Raw genomic sequence first — 13,866 nt, 5'->3', positions numbered from 1 at the left:
CATACTGCTGCTAACTATAACAACTAGTGGTATTTATATGAACAACTTTAGAAATCATAATGAATAAGAGCAACAAGCAAAACAAATGAAAACCTTTTTTACACACTGAATACTGAGTATGAGTGCTTTAAGAAGATATAGAGAGGAAACGACTATCCATGATTAAATAAATATTATTTAATTTTTTGTTGGCATTAAATTAAAAAAAAAATTAATTTTAAGGAGACGAAATTGAATCATTTTTTACACTGGATGAAAACCATAAATATTTTTAATCCCATTTAGTCAATTATTCATGATATTTGATCACTTATAAATGAGATAGGTACACATGTATGTATATGCTTTTAAGTATGGATTTTTGGCAAAATTAAAAGGTAGATTTTCTTGTATTTCATAAAATGTTTTCCCAATGGGATCTTGTTATCTTTCGTCATCGCTAGTCAACATCCTAAGATTGTTTTTTGATGTTTGCAGAGATTAGATTCACTAGTGTAATCCATTTTCGAATTTACTGCATGAATAATAATTACCTCAATTCAGATGCTCACCAGCACTCAACCAGAAAACAAAATGATCTTGACAACCATTTGCACCAAAAATCAGGTATAGGACCAAAACACGTGGTGCTCCAACTTTACAATAAACTTCCCTTACAAGTAAATTATTTCACAACTGACAACATTTTCAAAGGTAAAGTGAAATCATTTCTCCTCTCGAAATTTATTAATCAATTAATGAATATCTATGCAAGGATAACTTATAAATTTTTGGCAGTCTTTTTGAATTTTCCAAACGTTGCATCAAATTGTACCAAATATTTCATTTAAATTAATGATTTTAATTTGTATTTGTGGGTGCATCTGTGTTCACCTCATCTCAAATGCTGATGACGGAAATGACCATTTCTATTGGTACCCATTGTAAACATACCATAATTTTGGTGATGCTTCTAATATTTTTTATTGACGTGCCATTTATCTGAATCAATGTCCTCATTGCTTTCTGATCTTTTGGTAATTAAAGTATTATTATTATTATTACTGCTGTGTTAAATGAAATTTTAATGCTCAACGTTTTGTTCCTGATGTTGGGAAATCATCAGAAGACTGAATGAGATTTATTCATTTTTATCTAGACAGAATGTTGGAATACTGACCATGATAAGTAAAAGAAATAATAAAACCTCTGGATAAATAAATAATAAAACCTATTTTTTTAAATCGAATATAAAAAAGAAAACGGATAATGTGCCAAGTGTTGAGGGCCACACCCATATTTTGGGAAAGGTATCTTTACCACGCATTGCTCAGGTGATAGCCATCATCCCTAATAAAATTTACAGGCTATTTATAAATTTTGACTGCTCCTCTAATTAGCAAATGAATTGAACAGTGATCATAACTCCCACTTGAGCTACTTGAGCATATTTGTTTACCCAAGCTTCCAAAGTTCAAACACCAATTTTAAATCCCCAGCACATTGACACTTCCATGCAGTGAAAATCCAACATGAACAGATTTTCTGTGATGACCCTGCAAGCTGGTCGTACGGTTGAGGAGGAAAGAAAACTTCTCAAGGGAAATTAGGAGGAGGAGGAAGGTGTGAATAGAAATGCATGGAAGAGAAGAATAATAGGTCTTATTATGCAGCCATTATAGTCATTATCAAGGGAATTCAAGAAGGTAATGGGGGACAGGCTAGAGTGATTGTCACAATGTACCATGCAAACCTTACTTAACCAGTACAATAAATATAATACGTATAATAATTACATAATGATCTGAATAAAAAAAATGGAAAAGTATAATTTTTTACTTGATGTACATCTTCTCTCAGCTGTTGATCTATTTCTTCTTGTTCCAAAAATACCTTCAGCACAGTAAATGTGAAGGTTAACTGGTCTATAGGCAAGTCATATTTACGAGCATGGGTTTGTAGAGCCCCAGTGAGGAAACCTTGAGGAAAGAAAAACCCAGGGAGCCAAAATGAATTTGGCACACCTTTCCGCAGCCATGTCTGTCGAAAATAAACAAAAAACAAAATAAGCTAGGGAAAACACATCAGATTGAACTGGAAAAGAAAATGCCATGTGCTAATATTAATGAGAAAAGAAATGGATCAAGAATTCAGAGTTATTTAAAAAATATATTTTGGGTACTTAAGCAATGGTCTTACAGAGATGAAATTTATCCTCAGCTCCAAATCAGATGTCCACGCTGCTAAACCTTTTACTGAAGGATATCCAGCACTGCTCCACAATGTAGGTACCTGTAAAAAGTTTGTAGAAGAATTTTCAAATTGGTTTTGGCACCTCAGGTGATGAAGTAGGTTTGTAAGTATTGCCAACCTGGTTATTTATAAAAGATTTATAAATTGCTTCCAATGCCTCAGACATGACTACTATTCCTTTAATAGCTTTTTGTAGTCCTACCAAGGAATCATGAATGGTGAATAACAGTTTGTTAAATCGATCAGTTTCTTGCAACACCACAGTGGTTAAAGATGGCAAGCGTCCACGATGATCACGCTGTGACAATAAAGTTCAATTAGTATCAAGATCAATCCTCTACTTCACATTCATGCATATGCTAATTTCAAATTTTCAAACTCACCAACATGATTGATTCATGGGCCTTCTCTTTGCTGATAGATAATACCAATCGTTTTCTAATCTCATCAGCCATGTCAAAGACTATCTCATCAGGTGATAAACCAAGACTGCTGCTCACTTCACATGGCTGAATATCTAAAATAGCTCCTACAATACTCTCGGTTTCCTTGCTCTAAAAAATAAAAAATACAAATCATACTCAGAATCTAAAAGGTAAAAGTAATTAGAGCCAACTTCAATCATAGAATAAAATGAAAGTGGGGCAACAATTCCTCAGTGCTTATAATAATAATGGTTAACTAATCTATTTTATTACATTTTCCACTTTCTCTCTTCAAAATCATATCAATAATTATAACATCATCATTGTAGTTGAAACTGATAGTACATATAATTAAATTAACTTTATCTTTTTGCATGCAACTGAATAAGCACATTGCTATTGATAGCTGAATGATCTGTTTACCCATTATTGATTGTATTAATAATAAACTGTGCATTGTAAATGAAAGAATTAATAGAAATGTCATAGATATCCATTTCTCAATTTTCAATATTTTAGGATTAGCATAGATATTTCCAAGATAATCTACATAACTTACATTATAATCACTCATTTTTATGCAGGGTTTTTTAAAGGGTAGTTTCCTTCATCAAAGAAATGAAATGCATTGATTGCGATTCCTTACCCACTATTAGTGTATTCATAATATACAAATTATTTGGTTTTACAAGTCCCAGTTTAGACGAATGGCAACGGTCAATTTTAACCTCATTTGAAAAAGGCCAGATTGGCGCCCATGCGATGCCACTCCACGTGACGTCACAGGGACCTAGTTTCTATACGAGTAGATAGGAGTTTTACATTGTCTGAGATTACTAATGCATGAATGAGGCACAGAACCCAGGGAAACATCTCTTAATAATCACTTATTAAAATTGCCTATGGTCGGAAAGTTTCCTTCGTTTGATTGGGTATTGGGTCCTAAGGGTCGTATTGATTGGGTATTGGGTCCTAAGGTTAAATGGATCCTCCCTTATTTCCTCTTCTGTGACTAAATTTTTAGGTTTATATATTCATGAGTCACTATCTTGGGAATTTCATGTTGATAAACTGTCTACAAAGGTGTCCAGTGGCTGTTACCTACTTAGAAGAATTGTCCCTCTGGTTGATACTGCTACTGCACTCTCAGTCTATTATGCATATATCCATAGTCGATTGATGTATGGGATTGCAGTATGGGGCCATTCCCACCATTCTACTCGTCTTTTTAGGCTCCAGAAATGGGCCATTAGAATAATAAAAAACATTCCTAGGCGAAGCAGCTGCAAGCCCTATTTCAAATCCTTAAGGATTCTTACGCTACCTTGCCTATACATTTTTTCTGCAATTACCTTTGTTCAACAAAATAAGCAGTTTTACAGTCTCAAAACCAATGCTGATATCCACAACTATAACACAAGGGGTTGTAGTGATTTAAGAGTTACTGTACATAAATCAACCATGTTCAGCAAAAACCCCATATATGCTGGGTCAAAATATTTTAAATGTTTACCTCTAAAGATTAAACAGCTAGATTCATTCTCCAAATTCAAAGGTCAACTTTATCAGTAATAATAATAATAATAATTTATTCGCTGAAGGCAATACAATTGCATAGCTTCGTCAAGTTACATTACATAAAGGATAAAACACAAACAAACAATGGCAATAGAACACAGTGTGTATGCAAATGACAATTAAAGATACATCAGGACAATATTTAATACATTAATTTACATTTAAGTTTTTCCTTACATACAACATAACTCATTTAAGTTTTTCTTTACATACAGCATAAAATTCATCAGTAGAATATAAAGGTTTTTGTATTAAAAAAATTTTTAGCTCAGTTTTGAATTTAAAAAAATTGTTGATTTTTTTAATATTTTGTGGGAGTGAATTGTGGAGTTTTGCTCCTTTGTGGTATGGACCCTCAGTATTTAGTGTGGTAGATCTAGTTTTGATGTGGATATCTAGGTTTGACCTGGTATGATGCTGGTGAATGTTGCAGTTTAACTCATATAAATTCATGTTATTTTTAACAAACAGAATGAGTTCAAAAATATACAAGGAGGGTAGGGGCATTATACTGGCCTTACTAAAATAAGGTCTACAGGACTCTCTATAAGATAGGTTGAAGAGAGTCCTTATGGCCTGCTTTTGCAATTTAAAAATTTTTGCACTGTGGCAGGAACTGCCCCATAAAATGAGGCCATATGCCAGTATGGATTGGAAGTTAGAAAAATATATCATCTTCAGAATATTAAAGCTTACGCTAAGGCGAAGATATCTAAGCTGATACAGAGATTTACTTAGCTTGGGTATTATTGAATTGATGTGTGAGGACCATTTTAAGGATGGCTCGAATACAACACCAAGGAATTTTACATTGTCTGCAAATAAGAGGTCAACATCGTTAAGTTGTACTGATGTACACTGTTCTTTGCTAAAATTTAGGCACACAGATTTTTGGACATTTATGGCCAACAGATTATCATGTAACCAATTTTGAAAAGATTTCATGGTACAATTTATTTTGTATTGTAATGACTCTGGAGTAGTCCCTTGAATTAATACACTAGTGTCGTCTGCAAATAAAACAGTTTCAGCTTCTGGGACACAACTTGGTAAGTCGTTTATATACAACAAAAAAAGTAGGGGCCCGAGTATCGAGCCCTGGGGGACGCCAGATTTCATTGCTCTTTTGGCAGACTGAAAATTTAGCTTTAGGTTTGCCGATGAATCAAAATGAGAAATTTCAACCAGCTGAAATCTTTCCTGTAGATACGAATGAAACCATTTATTAGCTATGCCCGAAATCCCATATTTATTTAGTTTTTCCAGAAGGACTTCATGGTTGACAATATCGAAAGCCTTTGTGAGATCAAAGAATACCCCTATTGGCAAATTGTTTGTATCAATTGCAGTAAGTGTTTTGGTGACGAATTCGTGAAGGGCTTTAGTTGTTGATCTACCTCTTCTAAAACCATGTTGATGCTCGGAAAGTATAGAGTTTGTTTCTAAGTATTTCACTACACGGTTAAACATTATCCTTTCAAATACTTTTGAGATTCCTGGTAGCAAACTTATTGGCCTAAAGTTTTCTACATCATTTACTTTTCCTTTTTTATGAAGTGGTATGACTTTACTTAGTTTGAGGCAGTTTGGAAAAATTCCATCAGTTAAAGATAGGTTACAAAGATATATTAAAGGTTTGCTCATAAAAGGTATGGCAAATTTGATTATTTTGTCCGGTATATCATCGACTCCTGAGGAATACTTATTTTTTAAGGTATGAGCTATGCCAATAATTTCATCATTAGTTACAGGGTATAAGAAAATTGAGTGTAAAACTCTTTGGGTGACATCAGCTCTGCTAGAGTAATTCTTTTTTTTAATTGCTGAAATTATTTCTCCTGGAGTTTCCACAAAATAGTTGTTAAAAGCCTCTGCAATTTCATTTATGTGTATTTATGTGACAATCCCTGTTATTCAGTGGATGAATTTATGTCTTTATAACCTGTCTTTTGAAAATATTACTTTTATGTTTATGTCTGTACCTATCCTTCTCGCCTTAAATATTATTTTTTAATACCTCATGTATGTACTATTCTTGTGACTTGTTCCATACGTGGCTTAGACACGTCTCTGGGAACCAATAAAAATATTATTATTATTATTAATAATCCTTATTTAAGCTAAGCACTATCTGCTAGTAGGGTACTCTGCGACCTGCTAGCAGCCTGCATCGTACCGGCGCTAATAGCCTCGCACCAAGGTGGCCTCACACGGCGGCAGCTGGAACCATAATGACGTCACTCAGGCTTTTCCCAGAATTCATACTTAGCCGTCGCGTTATCGTGCACTTGAAAATTTTCACTTTTCATTTAATTGCGAAAAGTAGTTATTGTCATTTAAAAATCTAAAAGCGTGAAATACGTACTCCAGGAGTAATAATCTTTCGATTTAGGCAATAAAAAAATAATAGGAAACCACCCCATTGAGTAATTTTGGGCTATTTGAAATAAAAATTTATTTCCATAATAACCCAACTCCTCTATACTGGGATATTTTTTCCCATCATAAAATGAAAAAAAAGTTCAACAAGTAAAGCATAGAGTGTAACTGTAATTCATTAGTTGATAATGATTCATCAAGAGATCTATGATGCCTTCAACCAAATATACACACCAATCAAAATCACATACAATTCAAAGTACCTATATGCTGAATGACATTATTTCTAATTAACCCAACATGATCATTGCCAGAAAGTTTTTCTAGGTGGGGAGGAGGAAGGTTCATTAGGAAGACTGGGATGAGCTTAGTTAAGACTGTATCCACCAGAACATTTGGGAGGTTGATCCTCCTCAACAGGATATGATCTTGAAACATGAAGTATGGATGGACTATATATTTGGAACCACCCATATCTATTTCCCCTTATTGTGTAAACCCCCTTCCGCATAATAACCAAGCTGAGGACATTGCCTAAAATTTCCTTTTTTTCTTATTACTGGCTCCCAATTTTATGATACCATAACTTTTTCATTTATGGTGACATTATTTGTTATAGCCTTAAAATACCTTTTACTCATTTAACCCTTATTATACAGTTATTGCTCATTTAAGGCCTCCAAGATCAACATTCATCTAAACTTCTTTTCTTCATTACGGAGCTAGTCTGTTATTTCAGACTCTTTCTTAATGCATTAAGGTTGAAAAAATGCGACTGAACATGTATGTTCAACGAAAAGTCATCCCAAGAATATCATATAAAGAGTATACAAAACTTTGGTACCTAATATTATATGATGCATAAATCCAATAGATTCATTTGCTTAAAACTTGCTTTTGAGGGAAGCACTTCTCAATTTTAAAGGGATAAACCCTGATGCTAAACATATAGGCATCAGATGAGATACATAGAGCCAGTGATGAAAAATCTAAAGTAGAAGAATTATACTGATTTAGAGAGATTAACTGATAGAACTGAATGGAGAGCAACGTCAAACCAATCTTTGGATTGAAGACTCTTGATGATGAGCATTGGTTGAAGTCATGTATGGGGTAGTTTAAATGTGTATCTACTGGACTTAACAAATATGGAACTAGAAGCATGCAAGATAAGAAGGAAGGTAATTAATCACAAGGAAGTTTAAACAGTTTATGCAAGGTAAGCTTAAGTATTCATTCCATGAACATTATTTTCCACGAAAATCCCACAATTTATACATTTTGTTTCAATTTAATGCAAATATCATGCATGTGCTACTAAAGTAATGCATTTCTATCATACATATACTATAATGAGCAGGAGCGGCAGATCCAGACATATTGGGGTAAGGGAGAGAACTTATGGGAAGCATGAGCAATAGAAATCACATACTAAGGGGCTAAATTTCACATTTAGATCCTTTGAAAGACAATCTTAGAATAAAAAAAAATTATGTTGTTTTAATTCAACAAGAAAGAATTTTCTACCTTGGAGTAATTGCCCTCAAAATTCATAGCAGCAGTTCCAATGCTTTGAATTATTTGCCTCAACAAAGATTTTTGCTCCAGGATTTGAGGTTAATTTTCCCTTCCCCTGTGAATTACAACCAACGTGCAATGTATGAGGTGCATCCGAAAGGTATCCAACCTGAACTTATATTTTGGTGTCAGAGAGCTTGAGGTGCCTCTGAGGGATATGAGCATAACCAGTAGTCCCTCATGAACTCCCGAAATCCCATAGTTATTGCACGGATGCCTTGGGTCGTGCACAGCATTTGTTTTTCTCCAACCAGTTTTTTCCATCCTGTAGTATCTTGAAGGACAAGTGATACGCACGACAGTCAGAGTCCAACTGAGGCAACATGGCCGCCGAAGCTCGTTTATTCAGACAACAAATGAATGCGCAACCGTGTATACAAACAATACCACACATTCCTTAGGTCTTCTGCTGTCCATGCCGATGCCTCACATCCAAAAGTGTGCAAGTGATCGAAATCCTGTCTCTTTAATCCTCGTCCCTCACATACTTCCAATGGGGTCTTATACTCCAATGAAGATGACGGGCATCTGTTAATGATGTAGCAGGCTACAGCAACTGCCTCTCCCCAGAATGAGGTTGGTACTCCAGCATGCACCTGACAATATTTTGTAGTGTTTGATTAAATCGTTCCGACAAACCATTCTGCTGAGGTGTTCTGGGGGCTGACTTGCGGTGAACTATACCCCGGCTGGATAGGAATCGTTAAAGAGATGCTCCTGTGTAATCTCCGCCTTGGTCACTGTGGATCTCCTTAATCTGTTTTCCCTTCTGTAGTTCAACTCTTGCGTGATACTTGATGAATTCTTGAGTTACATCACCTTTGTGTTTGATAGGAACTGCTGTGATGAACCTAGAATATTCGTCAATAAAAGTGGCAACAAATTTACATCTCCCTAGTGATTCAGGAAAGATGGGACTCATAACATCAAAGTGCACCCTTTGTAGCAGCTGGGTAGCCTTCCTCCCCTCACCCTTGGGGAAGGCATACCGTTTTATCTTCCCAATGGTGCAACTGCTGCAATCATCCTTCTTCCAGCCTCCCATTGTAATCTCTTGCGGAATACTAATCTTCTTCATACTTTGCTCGTTCAGGTGCCCTAAACAACTGTGCCAAGTTTGAAAAGAAACTCTGGAAGCCTTCTTCCCCATATTGTAAATTCTTCACTAATCTCCTGTGCACTGATGCCTCCCACAGTCGACACATAGTAAAGTCGAGCGACTCTTACTGCCCTGAGAATTAGTTTCTCCCTAAGATAGATGTTTGCTACACCGTTGAAGGTCTCTATCTTGCAACTTTTCTCCTCGATTTGCCCTAGCAAAATCAGGTTCTCTTGTAGTGCTGGTATATAGAGAACTTTCTTAAGTTCCACATCTTTACCTCCGCATTCGTCCGATATGTTCAGCATCACACTTCCCTTGCCTGCAATTCTTAAAGGGGCACCATCACAAACCTCTACTTCTCCTCCCATTGGTTCAAAGTGGTGAAATAGTTCTCTTCGCGGGCACATGTGATCTGACACACCACAGTCTAATAACCACACTCCCTGGCCATCAGGTACTTTCCTCTTCACGCAGGGCGACACGAATTCCCTGGACACGATGGCTGTTGACACCTTCTTCTGCTCTACTACAATTCTTTCCCCTTCATGTTCCTTCTTCCTAGGGCAATTCTTTGAAATATTCCTTTCCACAGGCAAAGCACCAAAATCGTCGTTGGTTGTTGGCTGATTTCCCTGAATTGTCCTTATAATCTTCCCTCGGATTACTTCCATCCATCCTGCCTTCGTTAAAAGTCTTTCCTTTCTGTTTAGAAGTCTGGGCTCGAAAGGCTAAATGTTGTTCAATATCTGCAGTGAAGTTTTCTCGGGTTTCACACCGGGTCAGGTCCTCCATTTCTCCTTCCATCGAAACGTTGGAAAATCTGCTTTCACTCACAACACCCAAGCAAAGTGATTATTTGAGTTCAAACTTGGTACACGGCTCGCGGAGTCTTCGTTCGGGGACGCCATGATCATTCAAAAATGTACCAACCGCCACTGGCACAAACGACTGTTTCCTACCTTGTTTTTCACTTTCTCAAATTGCAAATCTCGCCTTTTGCCAACACCCTTTCGCAGTGGAACCCATTGTGGCTGGGCCCTTAATACTTATATAATTTATATCATTCTGAGTATATAGACTAAAATTTACGCATTTAGATGGTTAATGCACTAACATAAAGTGTTTCAACCTAATAAAATCAGGAGACTTTCTTACTTCATAGATAAAGTTGGCATTTGAGTGCATAGAAAATATTTCTGGCTCTTCAAGAATTGGGAAATCCTCCACAAAATTCCTGAATTCTTCCAAAGTTTCATATTCTGGACAGTAATAAATTCCTGATGATGAATATTTGTAACCTACAAGAAAAGAAAAACTTGTTGACATAATAGCAAAATCCAATCCCAACATACGATTTTAATTTCTCCTGGTGAATATTGTTGATGAATTCTTCATGGGTTCTCAGCCAGGTTGTTAGCTTATATGACAGAATTAACCTGGCTGAGAACCTGAGAATTCATTAATCCCAATTTGATCGAATGATTTTTTCATGGCAAATTTCATCTTTCATGTAATTAATATTTGTCTTGTGGTCAAATTCAGGCAAAAATATCAAACATAGGCCAGGCACAGACCTTTGGATATTGAATTTTATGTTAAGCCTTTTACATTGATATTCTCAGTTTCAAAAGGATGAGTTGGAACTGTGAAGTAAGTACACATTTTATTAACGAACTCGGAATATGGGCAGCAGATAATACTTGCTATAACCCTTAAGATATGCTTCCACAAAAAATATGAAAGCCAACAAGCAGTGTGACTATACCCTCCCTCTCTTCCCCCTAACAAGATGACTGAATATGCACCTGGCACAGCCTTTGACAGAAAGCTATTGAATCACAATAGTTTATGTCCACAAATAAATAATTATAACCAAACTAACCCTTTGAATTTCAGCACCATATATATACCCATCCCGGCTTCATCGCCCCACTTTGTTTACTAGTCACAACATTTGCAACAAACAAAAAAAATGGAAAACCATGGAAACAAATGAAATTTCACCACCAAAAATTATTTCAAAAATATATAGGATGGCTTCACTCTACCACACTTGGCCTATTATAAAGCTAGAAATGACATAAGAGCAAACAGGATAGTGCAAAATCCCATTACAAATCCCCAAACCAAAGAAAGGTAACTTAAACAGGCAAAAATATTAAAAATAAAATCTATTAAGTATGAACAATGTTAAACGTTCTCTAAAAGGAACTAAAAAACATCATGTCTAAGGAACTTAAAAGATAACGCATGCGAAAAACAGCAACATATTATTAAGTAACAGACATCGTGATTGTTCCTACTGGTGCCAAACTCTCTTGCATGTATTGTTTTCATATGTTCTGTATATTTTTGCAAGAAAACAAGCATAAAGAAAGTACTGTATGATACACCTTCTTCTCTACGTAAAACCCAATCACACAGTTTCCTTAAAACATACTTATTCCCTGATTGCGTGAAGTTGTGAAATTTTCGCACAGGTTATCTCACTCAAATGGGACTCAAATTCTATATGCTGTGATGCTGATATATTCAGATCTTCAAGTACGCATATCAGTTTTCTGAAAGGTCTGGCATAGCATATTTGTGAACAAGGTGTTATAAGATACAAAAACACAATTCAGATGCTAATTAGTGAAATTAATATTGTTATTCCACATTAGAGTTTGAAGTGACTTTTGTGAAAACTTAATAATTACAGTGAATCCTATTTCTATGACGAAATTCTTCATGTATTTTTAATTTTATCCTAAAAATTTTATGTCTAATATACGTTATGGTACACTGTATATAAATTGCTTTGGCATTGTATACATTGCTATGTAAAATTCTAAAATGGGTTTGTTGTACCCACGAATAAATAATATTTTTATAACTGTGGAATGGAAATTTTTCTCATGGCAATTAATTTGAATTGTGGACTTGGAGTGACATTGTGTAGAACTGTTTTTTTTCTATGCTGCATCATTATTTTCCATTCCATATACATAATATCTAGTTAAAAATTTTTCACTATTGCATAACGTACATAAATCAATAGCACAAAAACTTCACTGATTAATTGATAATGATGAAATTAACTGATTAAATGATAATTTCCAGTGCCACCAATATCACCAAACTTCATATAATTCTTCACCCTATTTGATAATACCTAGATTAATTTGAAGATAACTAATGAAAATTTGCCAAAAACTATGACTGAATAAAAATCATTGCCCATGATAAAAATCATTGCTCATCAAATCATTAACATAAATGCTCAAAGAAATACAATATCATCCGGGTCCTAAAATCAATCATTTACTTGGATACCCACCAATTAAATCATAGGTAACGGATAGTGGGTATTGTTCTTAATCAATATTATGCACTGATGAATTTGGTTGCTAAAGAATTCAACTGGATATTTATTGTATTCGTTCAAGTACTCGTGTGAGTATCTCCAATAATCATTCCAGTTTCCACGTAGTAATTCAGTTATTTGAATAACAATGAGAGATTACTTTTGGCATGCCTCTCATTCCTGCTGGTGTGTTTCGCATCCTCTGAAACATAATCCCAGGAACTTACTGGACTCAGTTCCAACCATATGACTGTGATCTTTATTCAGCTCCCTTCTTCCACAATGTGGTGTAGATTTTGGATCTAATATTTCAGGCCTGTGTAAACTAACAGACACTTGGACTCCATCTGGATAGTCACAGCATGGTGCATTTGAATGTTTTTAATTGAAGCCAATACCATCTTATCAAATTGGCTACACGTACCCACACTAGATATTAACCTGGAAAGCTTCACATACAATAACTTAACTTACCTTTTTCAAGGATTACAGGAGAAAAGAATATTTTCAACACAGTTGACAAACACCGTTGATCCCAATTGTCTGTGACTCGGCCACCATATGTTATTTCGCCTAAAAGAGATAAATAAATCAAATAAAATAAATGTTATCTAGTTAAATATATCTGCCTGCTATTCAGAACAAAGATAGTCAATAAATAGCATGTGCTATTTGGAAGCTCTCCATTTTCTGATATGGAAATCTTTCATAACAGTTTCTGTAGCCAATGAGAAGATGTCATAAAAAAGGTGGAAGATCTTTCTTTCTTTGATCTATTTGGGTACACAGTCCGCTTGAGCAAATCAATATTATGGCTTACTCCCTTTCACTCTGTCTAACAATCCTTTTCACTTCCTTCCTCTCCCTCGTTTACCTAAAATTCTACCCTCTAACACCATTTTCAACATCCCCTTCCTGCTCAGTATTCACTCCATCCATACCTTCTGTCTCCTCCTTATCTCATCTAGAAGCTGCCTCTCCTTACCCACCATGTCCAGGACTTCATCGTTTCTCCTACTTTCCGTCCACTTCACCTTTTCCATTTTTCTTCACACCCACATATTGAATGTCTCCAGTCTCTTGTTCTCCTTTCAAAGTGTCCACATATCTGTACCATAAAGTACTAAACTCCAGATCAGGCTCTTCACTAGTCTTTCCTTCGAACTCCTACGTAACGATCCCCTCATAAACTCCTTCCTGTTCATGAACGCCTCCTTTGCTAATGC

The 13,866-nt window shown here is 35.5% G+C and overlaps 1 protein-coding gene across 1 annotated transcript in view; it reads right to left on the bottom strand.

Annotated features, from left to right (window-relative positions):
* LOC124159738 (dynein axonemal heavy chain 6) overlaps nucleotides 1-13,866 on the bottom strand; it is a 126,592-nt gene that overhangs the window by 2,763 nt on the left and 109,963 nt on the right. Inside the window, exons 64-69 of the mRNA XM_046535648.1 lie at nucleotides 13,115-13,213; nucleotides 10,450-10,592; nucleotides 2,616-2,786; nucleotides 2,351-2,530; nucleotides 2,179-2,271; nucleotides 1,819-2,019 (exon numbers count right to left, since the gene is read on the bottom strand). Of these exons, the coding sequence (XP_046391604.1) occupies nucleotides 1,819-2,019; nucleotides 2,179-2,271; nucleotides 2,351-2,530; nucleotides 2,616-2,786; nucleotides 10,450-10,592; nucleotides 13,115-13,213 (887 nt within the window). The remainder of the gene's footprint in view (nucleotides 1-1,818; nucleotides 2,020-2,178; nucleotides 2,272-2,350; nucleotides 2,531-2,615; nucleotides 2,787-10,449; nucleotides 10,593-13,114; nucleotides 13,214-13,866) is intronic.

This window comes from Ischnura elegans, chromosome 5 (assembly GCF_921293095.1).
Source record: "Ischnura elegans chromosome 5, ioIscEleg1.1, whole genome shotgun sequence".
Taxonomy (NCBI): Eukaryota; Metazoa; Arthropoda; class Insecta; order Odonata; family Coenagrionidae; genus Ischnura; species Ischnura elegans.
This window is presented reverse-complemented; position numbering and strand designations above follow the sequence as displayed.